Below are 22,135 nucleotides of genomic sequence, written 5' to 3'. Positions count from 1 at the left end.
TTAACAGTTGCTACAAACTGAGACATAATCAGGCTTATCCATCAACAGATTTCAGTGATAGGATAAAGGCCTCTGCATTCAAAGGATACTCAAATTTGTGAATCTGATCTTGATGATTAATGCAGAATATAGCTGGAAAGTGCATGAAATATTGAAGTTGTACTGATCTAGCAAGATTTTGAGCTTTTGTAAACATCCTTTTTTCAGAAACCTCTTTAGTAAAATCAGGATAGATATCTTACTTTGGTTGGAACCCCACTTCAGTAGAGACTTTACTGATTCCTGGCAAAATATACATAAAATCTCATCTCTTGTGGTAACATGAAGGAACCATACAATAATAATATTGGAATTAGTTCTAGTCTTCCATCTCATTAAAGGAATTTTAATGACATGTTCAATCTCGAGAGAAGCTTTCTGAAAAAAATCCTCCATAAATTCAACCAGATTTGACTGGGGGGGGGGGGGGTTCAATGCCAATCATATGTAAATTTTTCCTGTGCAATTGTGATTCTAAATAGGTAATTCGTTTATCCAGAATATTATGACTAACTTGAGTTATGGCCTCATGAGCAGCCAATCGATCCTCATAGCGAGCCAGCTTATCTTGCATCTGCTTTAAATCATTTTTAAGCTCTGCCAAATCTTGTTGTATTGCCTTCAAAACTTGTACTTGAGCCAGGATCTCTTTTAATAAATTGGTAGACGAATCCTCCTTTACCATCTTTCCTGGTTCAGCGGATGGTGACACAGTTGGAATTAAGCTAACTGTTGATTGTTTAGATGTAGTTGCCATGCCAATAGCTCATTAAAAACAAAATAATATATAATGAAAAATTTTTAATTACCAAATAATCAGTCTTTATCCATACGATCCGATCATTCAGAAGTTTGAAAACCCTTTAATCAGGAGAGAGGCAAGAGATGTGCCTTAGAGTGCCATCACAAACTGGAAGTAACGTTGGGTTTACAGAAATGCAAAAAATGTACTAAGCTATCTGCTCCATTTCTTAAAGTCCTGTGTATCTATATTAATATTAACCATGTTTGCAGAATACATATATCGGAGCTCTCTGTCCAGAAGAGTGCAGTGCTAGGAACAGCTAAGATACTGCTCAGAACCCTCAAACTCCCAGGCCTTTGGTAGAGGACCTGAGATTGAGGAAGACACATACCACCCATAGGGGTGAGAGGATTTTATGGTAAGTGTCTGGAGAATCTCTGGTGGGCCAGAGAGCTTCTGAAATCAAGTAATCCCATCCATTATTTTAAATGGAAAACATCAGTCATTTTATTTACAGCACAATATGCAGTACATTTCTTGAATTAGACATCATTGATCAACTTAATGGTTAGACACGAGAGTAAATGGCTAAGAAACCTTTACCCAATTGCAACCCTGTATTAAATGTACAATAGATCTCAAAGTCTTGGGTCCTATTTATGATACAGCACCAGAAGATCTGGTATGTCAATGCAAAATTATGATATCTTTACTGAAGAAATAGCAATTGTCTTTAGAAGAGATACTCTGACACACATACTGGAATTTCTTCCCCTTGGGCAAGTCACAACTGGCATTTTGTATTACTGGCTTTTTAGAAAGCAGTTAGGAGCTGCAAGTGATCTGTTATAAATGGAGAATCTTGTGTTAAAGAAAGGGGTTTTAACTCTTGATCCTGTTGCAATCCCAGTCTTCATTGGGTCCCCAGTACCTGTTATTTGCAGTTCCCATTTGTGCCAACACTGGCTTCTCTCCTCATGATACAAACATAAAACATGGAAGAACCAATTAGGATTGCAACTGGAGATAATCAGTTAAACTCCTTGTCCCACCCCACCCCATGCTACACTCTAAGTTGAACTAGGCTTCCAATACCTGTAATCTGTAAGATACAAGAATGATGTACTGGCTAATTTGGACATGGTTCAGAAAACAATCCTATGATCTTTAATCAGAAACAAATCTTCAGTGTGGCTTAACCTACACATGAAAAGAAATTGTAGCCAAGCTGTATTGTTCCCACAATCTGTGGCACTTGCCCTTCTCTGCCTAAGGGCAGGGACACCACACTCTGGGCTATATCCTAAATATATTAATGCAGACACATTTTGGCACGGTGGGGTGTCAAAACAGTTGTCTGCCCAAGCCACTAGTTGCAATGTCCTTAGGAATGTTTATTTCCCTGTCAAAACAAATTGCCCAGCATTTGCTGCATCCATGGAAACATCTATATCAATTGAAGGTAAAATCCTGAATCCACAGTGCTAACCCATCCCCAGTTCCTACTCTATGCAGAAAAGGCACTTTTCTAGAAAATCAAATAGTAGCCCCAGTAGAACAGATTGACCAATATGAAAAAAAAAGGAAATAACCATTTTGAATAGTGATCAATTTTGCTTGGATTTTGAATTGTGAAATAGCTGATGAGTCTCTGCACTTTGTTCTTCAAGATGTACTGAATTTTATCCTTTGGACTCAAGGTTAAGCTGCTGCAAGAGGCATTATCAACAGAGGCAAAGTTTATTTTTTGATTGAAGCTGGCAGTGACTGAAGTATTGAGGATATTGGCTATGGTTTTATCTTCGGTTTCTCTGGTGGCATCTTTTGCAAAACTCTAGAATAGGCAAAAATTACAGTTAGATGACAGAGGCATATTATGAATTAGTAAATTCAAAATACAAAAGAATACAGTTGTAAAGGATAGACGTTTGGTATGTCTGTTGATAACATGGCCTCACTTTGGGATTTTAACAAACAGTGGAAGTCTTAGCAAAAGCCAAATTCTGATTCACCAATACTAGGGCCAGAAGGACCAAAAAATTAATAACTTGCCTAGGCATTCAATTAACATAGTCTAAATATAACCATTATTTGGGGAATCTCCTTAACTGAATAAAACTAACTCTCTCTCACTACCACAAGCAACTTACTTTTTACTTGTTACTCACAAAAATACACCATGATCTTCTAGCTAACTCTGCTCAGACACTGGAACCAGGCAGTGAGGAGGGGAGAGTAGCAACATTGCCCTGGCTATTCCACTGAGCTTGATAGTCCATCGGGCTGCACCCTGTGCTCTAAGCCAGCCTGCTGTCCTCATGGGCAAGGCAGGAGAATGACTGATTCAAAACTTTGGAGTAAGATCCAGCTGCTAGTCTACTCAATTTGTATTAGGTGGAGGGAAGAGCAATGAAGTCCACCTCATTTCCAGGCCCCAAAGGGGAAGTCACAGGCTGAACTCATCCTCTTTCTTCTAGCCTGGCTTGTTTCTTCAAGAACAGTTTCTGGGTTTGGAGGAAAGGACATCCCAGGCTTTTTTTTTTTTTTTTAGCAAACTACACAAATCCATTGTATAATGTTATCTCAGTCTGAATACAGCCTTTCTGACCTTGAATTGTTTTACTGTCCTATTTCCTACAGGGAACAAATCCACATTTAATTATTTATCTATCTATCCATCTTGCTATCCACCCATTCATCCATCCATTGAAAATGCTTGTTCACTATACAATCTGACTGAACAGTGGTATCTTTGCTTTACCTTCTGGGTCTCATTAGCCGCACGTTTCTGTGATGTGATATAATGCGCTACTGCATATTCCACCAAAGCACCAAATATAAAGCTGAAGCAGATGCCCAAGTAAATGTCAATGGCTTTTATAAAACCATTGGCATTTGTTATTGACTTTCGGGACCCCATCATCAAAGTTGTCATTGACAGAACTGTGGTTACACCTGGAAAGTATAGTAGGATTTTTTTTTTTAATAAAAAAGAACACAGAATAGACTTTTGGTTTTTGTCTTCTTCCATTGATACCTTTTTGTGACAAGCCATGGATAATTATAATTGCCTGGCAGTTTCTGATATGTGAGCTTTTTTATTTTGTTTTTTGAGTATATATATTTAGGACCACATTGTTAAACCCTGAAAGCTTTCAATGAGGTGACAGCAGAAAGCACGTCCCCCATTTTTTCCTCAAATGGATGAAAGCCCAGGAAGAAAAAATAGGGAAAAAGCAGGGGTGACCTACATTTCGAAGAAGGGGTTGGCTATCCTACAGTTCTGCAAAACAGCTATACTCATATGACCAAATAGATTTTCCCCATTAGCATCCACACTGGGAAAGTGAGGATGGATTAAAATCTCCATTCAAATTATGATATTTTCAAGAAATGAAATACCTCTATTTCTATCTACCTACCTCTCTACCTCCATTGTCTGTCTATCTGTCCATCCATCCATCCATCCATCCTCAATCAGACCTTTGTACCATCCAGCCTTGGGAACATTCAACTTGTTTTCAAGTGTGATGTAAGAGTTCTGGAATAAGTATAGCATGTGCAAGGGGCACTATTGAATCTTACTCTTTCCTATATGAAGGAAAAGGATATTCTAGAATATAATTTTCCTTATACTGCAGAAAATGTTAATGGTGAGCAGTAATGTAATGATGGGCAATATGTCTTTTGTGAAACTTGAAATTTTCAGTGAGTTTACCCACTATTACTAATCTTCTGCTTAAGAAATATCTGATAATGAATTTCCAAAACATTTGAGCATCCTCAGAAGACAGTGTGAAATATAAATATATAATATCTCATATTTGATGTTGCTTTAAGGATGACATGCAATGTTATTTTAAAATTTTCATTTGACATTTTTTATTCAATACTGTCTTTTTAGATACCCTACAACAGTGTTGTCCAAACTTGGCCACTTTAAGATGAGTGGACTTCAATCCACAACTTCACATCCAAAATCTGGGTAAATTGGAAACTCCTCAGACATCAGATAGTGGTGACTATTCATTTAGCTCTAGACATTTTGGTAGCATAATATTTTGTTCTTAGTAAATAACATAATCTGTCTTTTTATCTAAGCAAAAGTTTCCCCAGTCCACCCCTCATCTTTGCATCCATAAACCAAGTGCCTCTTTTTTCATGAAATCACTCACCAATACATGTTCTTGCAGGAACTGAATCCAGGGTGATCCAGAAAGAAACCCAAGACAAAATGACAAGCAGAGTGCTTGGCACATAAGTCTCCAGAATAAAATAAAGGATATTTCTCTTGAGCTCAAATTGCAGTACCAGTCTTGGATAAATGCCTGGTCCAAGAAAGAAAGAATATAACTTCCTATATTGTTCTTTCAGAGAAGAAGATGATGTGCTACTTCTCACTAGGCGCTAGATTACCCCAAATGTCCTTGTGATATGGTAACAGTATAAGGTACAGTGTAAAGGCTGAGCATGTGATCATGATGGGGTGTCTTGCAGGAACAGAGAGCAGAATAGAACTATTTTATATTCCTTGGCTTTGCCAGCACCGGTTCTCTTCTTGTAATTGATCAGTAAATGAGAGGAGGGGTTTTGAAGACCATTCCACAAATCTCCCCTTTTCCTTCAGGAGGAACCCTTGGCTGTCAGACTGAGATTACATGATGGCCAACTAGTTGTCTTCCTGACGTACCTTAGAAGCTGCCATCATAACAGCCACGAGATTGGGGTAGAGCAGAAGACATGTAGATCTATTGCCCATATCTCCTAAAATGTGGCATTAGCCTTAACATTAGAAGGTTTATTAGCATTATTGTCACTGCCGCGTTCAACGTGGCACGTAAAGCAAGAAAAATAGACAAATCACAAGCTAACCAGGAGCTCACTAAAATAGGATGCTCAGAGTGGAGCTCTTCTACATTCTGTGTTTACTTTAATATTCACCTCTGAATCCCATAGGTTCAAGCAGAAGGGTCCCTCCACAAGAGGTGATATAGCAGCAGGTATTAGAATCAAACCTCATCCAAAGCAACCAAGCCAGAATTATTCTATCACAGAAGGATCTCTGCATTGAATCACCTGGGCCATATGCAAGTACAAACTCTGGATTTTTGGCATACTGGGTGTCCAAGTGGCTGTTATAGGAGAGATCCCCTGTGAGAAGTTGGCAACTCAGGGCAGGGCATAAATCTGGTAAACCATGAAGCAAGATCATGGGATGTAACAGTATGGTGCCATTGACTAGTTCTCAGTGTCACAGCATTCTCTGTTGTGTTGTTGTGACTGGGTATGTTTTACTCCCAGCTCTATGGCTATTTTAATCAGCAAATGCCTCACATAGACCTTACTTGCAAAGCTCCCATTGTCAAAGAAAGCTTCAGGGGTGATCAGGATGATTGAAAATAGTTAGACCTGACAGATAACCCTTGCTCTTGACACTACCTTTACCTCCACTGCTGATTTGTTACCTGTTTCTTGATGTGACCTGGTTACAAGGGTGTAAAAATGTCCCACTGTGTATTGGGAGAGTTGCAAATTCTCAAGGCCATGGACAGAATCATTTCCCCTCAGCCACATGAAACGTACATCATTTTCATCATATCCCCCTAGAGATAACATTACAAAGAAGAAAAGGTCATTGAGCAAGGAGCTGAACACCAGTGAGGGTCATCCCAGCTATCAGCAAAAAAAGAGCAAAGGCTAATTAGCAATTCTATGAGCGCCTTACTCTTGCAAACATGTAAACATGCCCACACTCATATCCTGATGTCAGTTGTAATTCCCCAAATTATTAGGAACCATAGTGGAGAATATATGTGGCTCAAGGTTGAGTTATTGGGTTCTTGATGTTCTGTGAACTTGTTTCTCTTCCTGCAGATGTTTCATTAGCAGTGCACTGCACTGATGATGGTACCTAGCCTGTTAATGGAACATCTGCAGGAAGAGAAACAACCTCCCAGAACACTAAGAACCCAGCAAATTTAGGTGCATTTTAAATTGGATTCAGAAGAGCTGGGAGATGGGAAGCCCACCTCCTTCAGCCCACCTCAGCAACTCCTACTTTTGGATGCTGCCTTTATCTTGATGGATTGGCACTCAGCATTCCATCAGTGCAGATAATGATCTCAAAGCCAGCTCATGGTCATTAATTCTGATTGATTTTCCATGGGGAGGGGGGAATAATCAAGCTAATTATGGGTTTAAGACCTGTGATGTAGCCACAACAATATTTGCATTTAGAGAAGAATTTACCTCCAGATGTATACACTTAATTCCTCAGAGCAAAAATTCTTCACAGTCTAATAGAAAAATGGAAAACACAAAATACAGACAGATTTCATGCATTCCTTCTGAATCATGGAATAACTCCTCCTTAAACCTCCTAGCTGATTGGCTCTATGAGTTGTCATGTTCTTCTACCTCTTCTATGTCTTTCCTTGATTCAAAGGTTTTAAATTGTGATGGACTGCAGGGTTTCCACCTAGAGTTTTCCCGGATGGCCAATCTCTTGCAGGATGATTCCTATATTTCCCTTGCCTCTTTAGCATTACACCTTTAATAGCTCCTTCAACCCTTGCTGCTACAGAGCAAATTAACAGAAAGTTGCTCAGTTCTCATTTTCAGCTGGAACAGAAATGCACCCCTAAGGAATCACTCAGCTGAGCTGCTGCCTCTGAAAATTAGACAAGAAGAACAAGGGAAGAAAGAAGACTGCTAGTTGTCTAGTCATATGAATTGCCCGCCTGCCCTCCTTTCCTTCCTTCCTTCCTTCCTTCCTTCCTTCCTTCCTTCCTTCCTTCCTTCCTTCCTTCCTTCTCCCCTCAGGAGTCCCTCTTGAAAATGCAGAGCACCCACAACATTGTCATAGACTTGGTCACCTTTGTTCCAAGCATGACAGAGATTTGGAGGTTATTTCACATTCTTGCTTTTGTTTTCTTGATAATCAGAGGAAATACTTTGGATGAGACTCCCTTTTAATATAAAATGGCTATTTCTATAGCAAAATAAAGGTTTAGGATGCAACTGTCTAACAGTTCAGACATTGGGAGAAGTCTCTCCCTTCTCTCATCCCATAAAGATCAATTATTGCAAAATCTAAGAGGTATACAGCTCTCCTAAAATCAAAGTGCAATAAACAAGTGAATCTTTTAGTTTCTTGGTGATTAATTTAAAAATCTGTCATTCAATAAAAATGACAATATTGTCATTAAAAAACCCAACAACCTGATGACTATCAAACAGTGAGAAACTGTGTTTTACCCTAAACAAAAATGATTAAATCAAGTATCTAATACTACAGGAGGTGCTTATTCTCCCAGTACAATTTATTCAAATCTCTTTTTTCAAAATTTCTGCCTACCTCATAATAATGATAACTGCAGTTACTTAGGGAAACTATATAATAAATGACTTGTTTTTCATCTAGAGGTTGTTCATCTAGCATATATTTAAATTGCATTAATTCTAGACATTTATCGTACTGGCTTCTCTTGTTGGCAATATGCATATAGTTTCATAAGAATAATATTACATGGAAGCTTGATATAGAACCAGTTATACTCTCTCTCTTCTGCGCCCATCTCTTTGTAAAGCTAAACCAGCTACATATTAAAAAAGAAAATTAATCATTACTATTTTAGTTTCCTGCATTGTAAATAAAGTTAATCATGCAAACTAATAGGATTTTAATGTGAAAATAATAGTGACTTCCATTGGAACTTCACTCTAGTAGCTGGCAACTAAAAATTGGCCTTCATATAATGAGTTTTAAGACATCATTGAACTTGTTACAGAGAAGAACAAAGAGAAAAGTCCTCAAGATTTTCAGGCTTCATGTGTGTGTCCAAGCAGCAACAGCCATGACTCCTTAAACTGAAAATTCAAAATTCAAAAAACAAAAGCTGTCACGTCACAAGAATCAGTCGGTCAAATAATTAAAGACCGCCAAGAGCCAGAAGTATCAAACCAGGCATGAGGCTGCCCACTGCCTCTCTGTATGATATACTACTCTTGCCCTCCAGTTGGTGCTGAAGATCAAGGTTTCTGCTACATCCCTGGCTTCGATGGAACTCAAGCAGTCACATACAACACAAAGATGCAACAAAACTACTCCTCCACCTTGACTGAGAAAGACTGATTGAGTATAAAATGTATAAAATATGCGTTTAAATAGACACATTTAGAGCAAACAGACATTAATTACACATTTAAAAGGATTAATACATTGTTAATTTCCTTGCCAATGAAACTAAAATATTTTCTTATAGGCAAAAGTGCTATATTTTATGGAATAGCGCATCAGAGTATAATTTTCAGAGGCATTACATCTCCAAGAGTTCTTGCCACATTTGGCACATTTTCTGAAAGGGGCTTTTAAGGCCATAAGAAGCTGAAAAATATGGAATGATACAAAACAAAACAGGCACCCACCCCAGCTTAACTTATTTTTAGGTAGACCTCAGCAAATGTAATGCTCTCCTACAATAAAACTTGCATTAAAGAAAGACAGCATTTCCAGATGCTTACTCAATAACAGTTAAAGGAGCTGAGATAAGGAATTATAAGTCCTCTAGGCATCTGCAGGGAGATGTAACCCTCTAGACTCCCCAGAACCACAGCCCAGCTCTAGAGTCTTCCAATGGTACCTGGGCATGCCATTCATGAATGCTGAATGCACAGAGATCAGTACAAAGACTAGATGTTGGACTGTCTAGGTGAATCCAGCACTGCTCTCCCCACCTTCTTCTGTAACGTTAGAATAAAGTGAAAGAATCTTGAAAGAACTCCATAATGAAAAAGACAAGTGGAAACCTTTACAGTCAAAAATACAAATGAGATGTCCAACTTGGGCATCTAATTATGAATTAAGCAACTCAGGCCAGTCAGGAATAAAAAATGTTGACTTTCTTCTAGAATGAGATACTTACAGCTTTCCATCTGCAGCTTACATGTCTGTGTATCAAGTGGATATTTGGACAGATCCATGTTACATGCAACAGTGGTGGTGATTCTGCAAAAGGAGAAAAAACACATAGATATTTATTATGAGGCATCTGTATTATTCACAGCAGTACACAGATGGCAATGCTTCTGCTCTGAAGAATAAGCAATTGTTAATGCTTACTGGAGCTTTCCTTCAATGGTTTGTTTCTTAAGTATGCATCTAGACAGCTTCACTTACAAAAATAAGAGGGCCCAAGGTATTACTCCATTAGACGAGAACTGTTCTGAGGAGTTTCTGTAAACCCAGTAGTTGAGTTATAAATATAAAAAATAATAAATATGTCAAAATAACAACAGGGCAGCAGAAGGATTTAAATTGAAAGATAAACTGTAGCAGTTATACCTCAACTTGCTGTATTTTGAATAGAGGTTAAACCTCTTTTCTCAAAAGCTCAGTTCCTGTATATAAAACTCGGATCCCAATGCATACTGTAATATTTTACTGGGTTGTGTTGTGTTCCATGGACCAAACGTAATTTACCCTGGCCTTTTTCAACCTGGCACCCTCCAGATTTGTTGGGACTGAAATTCTAGAAATTGCAGACCCAACACATTTGGAGAGTATCAGATTGAGGAAAGCCAGTTTAGCACCTCTGGGAACATAAAATGAAATGGGAATTGCTTGGAAGTGCCCTCCCTTCCAGGGCACCGAGCCTGGGAGAATAAAGAGGACTTATGCTAGGAGAATCTTTATGGGTTTCCATTTCTAAGATGAGTAGCCAATTGCCACACAAAGGCAGAGGCTGGCACTCAGAGTAGGACCTCCAGTGATGATCTGAGAGTCAGGTGGGAATAAATGGAGACAAAACGTTTCAAGGTATGAAAGACTTCATAGGCTAGCACTGGCATTTTGAATTGTACTCCAAAGCAAATTGGAAATCAGGGAAGATAAGATAAAACTAACATAATATGATCCTGTACCTAGTCAATACCCTAGTTGCTGTGTTTTATAGACATTGACATTGCTAGCCGTTTTCAAAAGAAGTCCTGTATTGTATATACTTCAGTAATCTAGATGAGAAGATGTAAGGGCATGGAGGTTAGGCTATCTCTATCCAGGTAGGGCCATAGTTCACACGCCAGCCTAAGCTGCTGCAAGGCACTCCATGCAAACGAGACCATTTGTAGCGCTAATATCAAAGATGGAGCTGCGAGCATGATCCTTTAGGGAAAGTGCAACCCCTTTCAAACTTAGTTGAACCACACTTTTCCATTCTCCAACTGTATCTTCATCTTACCCAGACTAGGCATCCGTTTAGGGACCCTCATGTGATTCCATATAGAACTGGTGTGTCAGAAGGCAAGCAAGACTTACCGCAAAGCATACAAGACAGTCCCATTGGAGAACAACCGTATAAGCCGATTCTCTACTGTAACTTCATGTAAGAAAGACCTCTTCGACTCCACAATATAAGTGTCGGGTACCCACAGGTATTTCACCAGCCGGGCATCCAGAGTAAAACTTCGGTTTCCCTGAAAAACCAGCCGGGGATCAGTCCAACGTTGTCGCAAATATATCGTTGCGGTGTAGTCCTAGGAAGGATGGTGAATCGTGAGAATCGGGATTGTGATTTTTGTAAATCAAGTAAAATTTCTCAGTCCGGGTCTTCCAACAAGAGATGCTTTAACCGTTTTCTCCAGAATATGTATACTTAGCAAATGTCAGTCCTTGTCTTTTTAGGCACTATCGATAGGCACACATGCTGATCCATGTAGTTCTCAAATTGCTCTATATTGTATCTTATATTTCTGTTCATGGAATCAGAGGGGACCTAAGAGGTCACCAAGTCCAACCCCCTGCACACTGTAGGATTCACTGCACCATCCCCCGATAGATAACTATCCAGCCTCTGTCTAAAAAACTCAAGCGAAAGGGAGGTTTTATAGCTTAATTAACTATCTAGTTAAGAGTCGCTGGGAGTCGGGCAGCATATAAATTTAATGTATTATTATTATTATTATTATTATTATTATTATTATTATTATTACATATTCACCCTCGACATTTAAATTCTGGAGATTTCTAAGGCTGTTCACCATTAAGGATAGCAAAAACCGTCATTATAAAATCCAAGAGAAATTTTAACTGATAAAACAGTTAACAAATGACCCTTCAGCAGCAGCAAGCTTCTTTTATTGCCCCAAAATGAAGATAGAGGGAGCCTCTACACAACGGAAGGGATCTGCAGTGAGTGGTCATCTGTTCTCACTGAAAGCCCTCTCAGTAATGAGGCCCACTGGAACAGCCTGCAGTATGTTCAGGAATCCCTTTCCCCATCCACTGCATTGGTGTGCAGCTTGTTCCTGAGCTCAGTTCAAAGAGTTCTTTTAAGCTGTGAACTGTTAGTGCCTGAGGTCTCAGATACCTGAAAGGCCACCTGGACCAATAGAAGGGGAGTTGAAGCTCCCCGATTGAGGTTAAGCTGCTTTGGTGGGATCAAAATAGGATTGTATGAATCAGTGCCAGGCTGCCTTCTGTCAATGCCATGTGTACTCATAAGTTACTCTATGCTTTCATTTTTTCAGCAAATCTAAAAAAAAAAAAAAATGCCCCCAATTCTGCAGGTATCCTATGGTCTTAGGTACAAGAAGAAGGTATCAAGTATAAAGAATGAAAAAGTACAGTGACTTAATGTCATAACAATGGAGAAAGGATATGAACAAGTTTGCTGGCTGAGTAACTGAATGAATAAGAAATGCATCGGTTTGTGTGGGAATTGGTGATTTGCTGAATTTCAAATCTTGTAGAATTCCAAAGATCAAGGCCAGCACTCTGAGCTGGGGCTGGAAACAGAATCACAGCCAAGCCAGTGTAGTCTTTGAACACTGGCAACATGCATTTCCTGTTCTAGTACCAGTTAGCAGCTTGGTATAAACTGCAGTTTCAAAGAATCTTCAAGGGCAGCCCTAGGTAGGGCAGGCTGCAGCAATCTGACCAGCATGTTCTCAGGATGTATAGCGCATAACTGCAGCCAACTCCCTTATTTTTCCAGGCAAATCAGTCTAGGTTTTCCCATTGGCAGCAGTGACTTGCTGGATGTGGGCTAAGAGATTCAGATATACTGTTCTACCTTCGCATAACTACCCAAAATTAATTAATTAATTAATCAATCAATTATTTAATCAAATTTATGTAGATTAAATTCATACCTTTCAGGCAGATACAATCTGGTTGTGGGTGAATCTCTTGTCTGTTTACATCCTCAGGTCATCATGTGGCAAGTCAAATATGAAGCATTCAAATGTAATGCTTTATTTTACTTCAGTACTGGCTGAAAGAATTCAGTAGGTTGTTTTACATGTTTATGATCTAGGTTTGATTTATTGTTTGAAAATGGAATTGTAATGATTTATATAGATTAATGTGTGTGAATTAATTTGTATCAATTAAGGCTTAGCAACTGTAGAATAGTTATGACAATTTGAAATGTGAATTTTTGGTATTTTTATTACTGGATTTTTTGTTAATCTCATTTTACTTCTTTTGAATATACTGTATTGTTCTTTTTCTTTTCTTTTCTTTTCTTTTCTTTTCTGTTTTGTTTTTGTTTTTGTTTTGTTTACATTTAGCTTTGTTTAAGTTTTTTCTTTGATTAGCTTCTTTGTACAATTGTTTTATAGATGTTATATATAGGAAGAAAATAATATTTATCTATGATCATAGACCAAAATTTCATACAATACTGAGTACCACAAAACATGAATAAAACCATAATACTAAAATGGTAAATTATTAGCTAATAGTAATGAATATTTATATATAAATGTAACTAACTGCTACTAATTTTAATGGTTTTGAAGAAAATTTAGTTGTAATTTTAAAAATATCAATAAGATACACACACACACTATATGTATGTATAAACAAAAGGCTTTCGGCATGGAATCTGTTAACAGCTGAAGACACGCTGAAGTTTCCTATATATCTTTGCTACCTTTCAGATTTTATCCTCATGCTGTGAGGGAGAAAACTTGTTCACCTAAATGATTGAGATAATGCACCATTATGCATTTCAAAGCAGTGAATTATTAATCCCTGCAATGAAGGTGAAACCCCCTGGGTCATTCATACTTCAATTATTTATCTAGACAGAGAGTACATCTATATAATGTTCTGTGTGAGACCTGGACAATACACATGATATACAATAAGAACCACTAGTGGATTCAGAAAATATTTGTTGATTAATAGCTTTGGAATACTAGGAAAGTTAGCTTTATGAAAGATGGTGTCAAGCTATCTAACATTTCCTGTATGTTCAAAACCTCGCTAGATCACAGCTTTCTATTTGGTACTGTCTTTAGAGGGAGGCTGAAACGTGTGGCATTTTAAGGGGAAGACCCTTGGCTCTGGATTCTTCCAAGCTATGTGTCAGCTTTATCTCCAAAGTGTTTTACTTTGAAAAGATACCTCCAACATTTCAAACCTGAAAGAGTTGGCCATTTTGTTTCACATAACTGTTTGGTACTGCTCTGGATGTCATACCCCCACAAGTAAATAATAAACACATTAACAATAAAATAATATTAACAATAAAATAAAGACAACACTACAAATGAACTTACAACAACAGCATCGTCATAAACAAACATAGAAAATGCAGTAGGATCAAACTCTAAGATACTCCCATGAAGCAGACTTGGGAAAAAACACTTTCCTTCCTAAGTCTAAATACTGAGGCCAGACACACAGGACACGTCTCAGTAAGGGTTCTCGTTGAATGATATAACTCTTCATGGATTGACCATGTGATTTTCATGACTGATTGCATATTATAAATTGGTATGTGACTAAAAAAGTGTTGTGGAGAAAAAAAATAGAAGAAGCCATACCCCCCAGGGTAAGAAAGCAGGTAGAGTACCTCTTCTAAAGACATTTTAATTTGTCTTCCTCTGGTCCATGAGGCAACAATAAAACATCTTTGCTCTGTCCTGACAGCCTATTTCTATTCTTTGGTCAAGCAGTGCTACGCTAACATCTTTAATATCAGACCAATTAAGGAAAGTGATTGGTAAATTTCCTGCTGGTGGGAAAAACATTTCCCAATCACCCTTCCTGTCATGGAGGGAGAGGGGGCTGGGAGAGGATAAAAAACTAATCTCCAGAATGAGTGGCACTCTCTGCCTCACTTGCTTTTTTAGGAAGCCCCTACTCACAGATCAGGTGGTACAGCCCCCACCCACCCCATGGCTGATCTCTCTGTGTAAATAAGGCACCTGCGTAATGCCTAACCTGTGCTTCACTATGGGTTGCCCAGGGCCTGTTGCTCCTGCTGCTGAAACCAAAATAGTCATGGAGGGAAATCTCCAGGATTAGAGGGGTGGGAGCCCACTTGCAACAGCCTGGTCCAGCCAAGAAAAGGCCAACCCCTGCATAATTAGCCCCATGGTTACCGCCAAACGAACAATCATGAATGTGGCAAGGCTTGTGCTAGGAGAATAGAGAAGACATCACTTTAACATTGAATCAGCTAAAGAGAAAGTTAGGTGGCTTCAGCTGTGGGTTGCAGAGGAGAAAAAGGCTGAAGATGTGTCCCTCAAGAATGGCTAGTGAATCATCTTAAAGGTGCAGCTAGAAGGGCCTGAGTGAGCCCTAAAGCAACATCAATACCATTGCTCCTGTATTATGAAAGGAACTAATTTTAAAAATAAAATCTGATGCATAATTAATCAGTAACAGTTTTTCAGACAATTGAAAGACTTTAATCAACTGTTTTATCTGACCTATTACATCACAGGCCCAATGTCAACTCTGAATTCCACCAAGATGTTGGTAGAAAGTTCTTAATGATAGAATGAAGTATGAGCCTCAAATCCAGAATGTGAAGCAAAATCCAGCTCGCTTAAATGCTCTCTCTACTACTTATATAAATGCCCAAGATTTATTTTTTTTAAAAAGGGGGGATTAAAATAACGTTATTAAAGCCATGAAATTACTTTCAAGATGTACTTCTGCAGTGCTAAGTACACTTGCTAGAGAGTGAGTATCAGTGAACATATTGAAACTTAATTCTGGGTCAACATGGATTGCAAAATGTTAGCAATCTAAGGGACTTTGTATTCTCAGAGCTGCAGTACCGTACTATGCTGTTCTATTTTCTTATGTATGTGCTAGGAATTATTTGCTTACCATATCACTTTCTGAAATACTGGAAATACTTGCAACATCAAGGGTCATTGCTATTGTCACAGGTTTTCCTAGGAAATGAAAAGAAAGTTTCATTTACAGCGGCAAAATGATATTTCTTGTTGTGCTGCATAAAAATCCAGCAGATTTTTCTCAGAATTTCAGAATCAAAATCTTCTTGCCAATAGAAACATTCACTTCAAGAACTTTTCCAGATTCTGCCTCGACCTTGAAATTAGAATTGAGACAGAGTTGTTGAAATGAATAATATGCACAGGAATGGGCAAGGTCTAATAGTCTAGCTAGGAACAAATTACACCTGTAAATCTAATATTAAGGCTATTCTACTATAGAAAACTAGGAAAATAATTCCTCCCTCCAAGGACAAATGATTGTTCTGTATGACTCTAAAAAAAAAAAAAATCACAGGAATGACATACCACCAAAATTTGGCCGGAGATATCTGTTATATTCCTTAGTGAGGTTCCCAAATCCAGGGAGGGATGATGTGACTGGATAGTCAGTTCTGTGAACTTTTTGACACAAAATAGACTTTCTGAAAAGGAAAAATAGATTTTTTTTAGCTGTAGCAATGAATATTTAACTTATCTGCTATGAAGTTGTTTGTGCCGATCATTGACCAAATAAAGATTATTTTACTTAACTTGGCTATGAAGTTGCAGTCTTGCTTTTCATCTCATATCAAGTACCAAATAGAAATTGCAGCATTTATTTATTTATTTATTTATTTATTTATTTATTTATTTATTTATTTATTTATATTTCAAATTTGTCACTGCTCATCTCACTGTGGGGTGACTCTGGGTGGTTATCGACTGTTCTCTAAAAGAGGGCGCAATATGTTAAATTAGCACCCAATAACATCAAAATAATTGATCACCAAATTAGTGATGGTTGTAGAAGACAAAACAGAATGAACATGACAGAAGAAGTTATTTAACAACATCAACAACAAATCAGTAGAGGACCAAAAGCGGTCACATACGGACCATGCAAAATTTTAATAATATTCCTTAAGTATGTTGCAGAGACTAAAAAGGGGCTGCTTTGTGAAAATGTGTATTGACATCATAAGAGCTCTCCCTTTTTCATCAATTTTCAGGGAAAGATGAAAAGTGATCCTGACAGATTTGGACTGCCCACCTAACCAGATTAAATAACAATAATTTATACTGACTCATCAGAATACATGACCTCTAATTAGATAGGACCACTTGAAAAGGAGATAAACAGGGCAGGTGGTAAAAGGTGATAATTGCAACCAAAGGAGCAATAAAAGTGCTAAAAGAACTATGGCTATATAAACAGCAAAATGCAACAGCAAATATTGTATGGGATTAATTAGGGGAGAGGCTCAAGATGTCACTTCCTTGGAATCATTACTCATCAAAATCTAAGGAGTGCTTGGGTCAGTGTCCTTTGGTGAGAAGAAGGCAGTCAATACAGGCAGATAATACAGGAGAGTTCTTAAATTATTCTGAGCTTAGTACATCAAGCTATTGTGTCTGGACTGGGAAACAAGAAGGGAAATAACTTGGGACACTCACAGAGCTGGGTTGAAACAGGCCACTTATATCGTTTACCATTTTCACAATATTAGCATACAGCAAACAAGGACCCTCCAGTTTAGCAGTAGTCAGACTGCTGACAGGAAACCAACCCAACTTCCTTTCTGGTTGTACCAGGGTAAAAATAATGGCTAAGTCAATGGATAATGCAATACAACAAAGAGCTCCAAAAGCTCTTAATGAGGGTATCAGTTACTTATTCCCACCAAGTAATAGTTTCTGTTGAATGCCTCCCTGTTGCTGGAGCTCGGCCAGGAATGCATGACAATGCTCATCTGCCATTAAAAAACAGACCCCAGGTGGAAATCTGAGGGTGTCGGAGGAGGAGGAGGAGGAGGCAGCTTTCTGACCAGACTATGAAATACTGATCTAGTACTAGATAATAAACTTCTGTTCACCTGCCCTCTCTGTCTGTATCAGTCTTGGGTAATAAGGGCATATGAACATGAAACTGAGCAAACTCCGGGAGGCAGTGAAGGACAGGAAGGCCTGGCGCAATATGGTTCATGGGGTCACGAAAAGTCGGACACGACTTAACGACTGAACAACAACAATAAGGGCATGGGAGTAGGAACAGGGATTATTTTTTTTAATGATAATCCTTGCAGGAACACATAGCCTTCTGTGAAGTGCTACAAGAGATTTTGGAGCAAAGCCTAGACAACATAGAACTGAAAGATACCCTCTGTGTTAGTACCCAAAGGATGCTTGCCTTTTATGAGATGAAGAGTCTGAGAGTAGAAAATGAGGTATGTGTGTGTTCGTGCATGTGAGTGGGTGTGGAAGAGTAGGGTAGAAGAGGTTCTCCAGAATGAGAGAGACCCTCTACTTCTACATTGTAGGACAGTGTTGTCCAAACCCGGCCATTTTAAGATGAGTGGACTTCAACTCCCAGAATTCCCCAGCCAGCCATCCTGGCTGGGGAATTCTGGGAGTTGAAGTCCACTTATCTTAAAGTGACCAAGTTTGGACAACACTGTTGTAGGAGTTGTATGTGTGCCTTCAAGTGAGTCTTGATTCCTGGTGACTGCCTCAACAAGTCCCTGCAGTTTTCTTGGCAAGATTTTCAGAAGTGGTTTGCCATGGCCTGCTTCTTCCTAGGGCTGAGCCCTAGGTCACCCAGCTGGCTTCATGCCTAAGGCAGGAGTAGAACTCACGGTCTCCCAGTTTCAAGCTTGGTGCCTTAACGACTACACCAAACTGACTCTTTATATTGTAGGAGAAGAGCTGTGTTAGTCTATGGTGGCAACAAATCAAGTCTGATAGCACTTTTCACTCCTCCTGATTCTTTGCCTCTATTTTGACAGAGTCATCCTGTTTGGATAATGTCATAGTTGGTGAAGGCTACCCATACCGGCTTCCCTTGTGTGGGGAGGGAATGATCCTGGTAGAAAGCAATAGCAGGCAAGCACTTAGCACCCTTCCCTGCACTGAAAGCACAATAGAAAGGATGGGACAATGACTCCCCATTGTCCAAGTTACTAGAGTTTTCAGGGTTCTACTTGTTAGAATTCAGTTATCAGCTAACAAATACACACACACACACACACAAAACCTAGAGCAGGGTACAATATGTCCAAATGGACAGCAAGCATGCAAACATTCCATAATAAATCTGAACCCAAGACCAGCCACTGCAGTCCCTAATATAAACCACCAGCCTCTTTCTGCCTTACTTTTAATCTCTAAGCATACAGGCCCGAAGCCCATGTGGAGGCATTTTGATCATGAATGATAACATATTTTCATTGGGAATTGGGGCGGAGGGATGACTCTGCTTCTGTTGCTATTCCCGAATAGCTGCTCTTACTGCCAACAAACACAATCCTAGAAGGACGCTGGACAAAGAAACTGTCCAGATCTTTTTGCATGGAAATGAGATGCATCTCATGTATTCAAGTGGGAAAGACTATTCAGATATACCCCTCTTATTAACCCCTCAATTCTGGGAGTTGAAGTCCACTTATCTTAAAGTGACCAAGTTTGGACAACACTGTTGTAGGAGTTGTATACAGCATCCTTTCAGAGCCCCCATCCCAGTGGTTCTGCTCTCCAGGAATCCCATGACTCAAGAAGCACAGAATTCAGTCGTGATCATTTGTTTTCCAAAAACACATACAGCATTTGCTTTAGCAGTATTCCATGACTACTGAAAGCTGTGGAATCACCAGAATTTCTGAGTTCTTTCTTACTGGGAAATATTTAGGCTTCTTTTGAAAGTTTTTAATTTGCATGGCTGAGATGTGTGTAACTTGGAAACTGGATTACCAACAAATTATGCCTTCCTCCAAATTGTTTTCTTAGGAAGAGCCCCTTATCCCTGAATAGAAGTTAGAAAAGGAGGTGTTTAAAAAAATAACTTCAAGCAAAATTCTTTTGACTCAGCGCAGAAGACCATGTCAACAAGAACAACAACAAATTAATAGGAGTGCATATACAAAGGAATCGTCTTTGAAAGATGTTTACATCTTAGAAAAAAAAGAGAAATCACAACCACAACAAATTACATACACCTTTTTTCTGACTTTACTTCCTGCTGCAGAAGAGAGCTGAAATTCTAGTCAGGCCAGTAAAATACTAGCTAAACAGCAACCTTAGAAAATAAATAGCTGTTTCCATTTCACAATTACAGGTCTGTAGTTTCCATAGTACTGGCGGTGCCTTTGGGTGAGAGGCTATGCTCCCTGCTAAGCTTGGGCTGCAAAGATAGACATGACCACTAAGGGGCAGCTAGAATTACTTTATGTATCTCTTTTCTGCCATCTAGTGGTCATCTGGATATGGTAGCGCAAAACCTGAACCTTGGATCTGGAGAAAAAAATAAGCTGCTTGTGTCTTTTGCAAACTATAACACCATGTGTGTTAGTGGCCAGCAAAAAGGAAGAATGACTAGTGCATCTCTGTGGGGAAACATGATGTGCTAAGTCCTTACTAATATTCCAAGACATCAGAAGCTAAAAATGAAGCTCAACACACATCTCCTGAGAAGGAAGGCTCATTCTTCCATGGAATTTACTGCTAAGTAAATAAGAATAGAATTCAGCCTGAAAAGGGACATCAGTTTCGAACTGTGCAATCCTGTGCTGCCTACCCAGAAGTATATTCCTCTGAATTCAGTAGGATTTACTACAAGGAAGTGACTGTAGAATTTCAGCCTCTGTCTGCCTGCATACCTGGAGTTTGCATGAGTGATGGCTGTCAGCTTGCATGCAGAAAGGAGAGCGGCCAGAGAGAGTTAAGCTCATTTTGTACATGCCTGTTAACTGGGAGACAGAACCTGAACAGTGAGGTAGGTGGGTATGTGGCCATCGGCTTTTCTGGCATTCCAATATTCAACTCATGCTGAGATGTACAGTCATTGTTCTCCAAGTCGTTCTCAAACATTGCACGTTCAGCAGGGATTTAATTTAAAAAGCAGCCAAGCTCTTTGAAAAGCTGATATTTTAGAAGTTGATAAAGAAATGGATCATCCTTTGGAGATATAATATTCCAAAGTGTGTGTGTGTGTATGTGTATGTGTAGAATTATAGATCCCAGAATCCTTCGTTTTTAGTCCTGCTGGCTACCGCTGCTGGGAGGAACATCTGGTGAGGTGGTACCCTCACCCTGATACAAAGAATTGCTTTGGACCAGTATGAGCCAGGATTTACTGGCTAAAAATGCTTCCTATTAATAAAACAATTATCCCATGGAGCAAACGTGTTTTCCATATTGTCCTTAGTCTGGAATGCTTCTGAATCCTTATCTCTAATCTGGAAATCTGACTTAAAAATTTTTGAACTCCTCATGTGTCAGCCCCAAAAAACTGTTTGCATTACTTTTTTGATACTAGGTCATTTCTCCCGAACCCCAGCTGTAGACATCATGGATCTTTTATTTCACATTTAGCATGGATTAACTGTACTAAAAGATAAACAAATGGCTCAATTGTAGTTTCTCACAGTGTTTTATTTTTCCAAGCTTAACCTCCTGTCCTGTTTTTGCATCAATCTGCTCATTTTTCGTAGTACATATATAATGTGCACATTTTAGCAGCAATTTCCCTAATATAATATATTTCTGTATGTGTATTTCACTGTCCCATGAATTTTTATATGTACTTTTCTCTATTCATTTATTTTAGATGCATGTTTTGATTGGAGAACTGAATCACAGCATTCAGAGTAAAGTGAATTCCAAAAGGTCTCATGTTCAGGAACTGAAGATTAGAAAGATTTGCATTAAAGTATAAACTGAATAAATTTGAATAAACTGAATAAATATACTCTTCTGTTGAATATATATTTCAACTTACCCTTGACATAGAAGAAAGAGCCACACATGGATGGAGAAATAATAACTGTGGTGCATTTGTGAAGATTATTCACTGCTGGGTGCAGTGCTTCAGGTATCAGTCTGTGAAGAGAAGCAGAGAAATGCTAAATTTAATTTTCCAGCAGAATCTTACAGTAGCAAAAGAGGCCATTACATCACCTTGCTAAAACTAAGATTTGCCACCCACTGCCTCACTAGAGAATCCTTTTTTTTTTTTTTTAACCTAGGGTAACACTTCAGATCATACCCAGTTTTGCTCACATCCATGCTACCTTAGCCAATTTCTCTTTTGCCCTTCAGATTTGCATATCTCAATAGTAC

The 22,135-nt window shown here is 38.7% G+C and overlaps 1 protein-coding gene across 1 annotated transcript; it reads right to left on the bottom strand.

Moving 5' to 3' along the window:
• Positions 1 to 2,130: 2,130 nt before the first annotated feature.
• On the bottom strand, positions 2,131 to 21,850 carry GABRP (gamma-aminobutyric acid type A receptor subunit pi). The gene is made up of 9 exons (XM_025176390.2): positions 21,795 to 21,850; positions 16,352 to 16,467; positions 15,915 to 15,982; positions 11,100 to 11,317; positions 9,709 to 9,791; positions 6,250 to 6,387; positions 4,960 to 5,112; positions 3,546 to 3,739; positions 2,131 to 2,618 (listed from the first exon to the last, which is right to left on the bottom strand). The coding sequence occupies exons 1-9, from the start codon at positions 21,848 to 21,850 to the stop codon at positions 2,313 to 2,315; spliced, it is 1,332 nt and encodes a 443-aa protein (XP_025032158.1). The 3' UTR covers positions 2,131 to 2,312.
• Between the last annotated feature and the right edge of the window lie 285 nt (positions 21,851 to 22,135).

The sequence above is a fragment of the Python bivittatus genome, unplaced genomic scaffold (genome assembly GCF_059951505.1).
Source record: "Python bivittatus isolate LINGU-HERP-01145 unplaced genomic scaffold, Pbiv_v1 ctg000020_np1212, whole genome shotgun sequence".
In the NCBI taxonomy this organism is placed as follows: domain Eukaryota; kingdom Metazoa; phylum Chordata; class Lepidosauria; order Squamata; family Pythonidae; genus Python; species Python bivittatus.
This window is presented reverse-complemented; position numbering and strand designations above follow the sequence as displayed.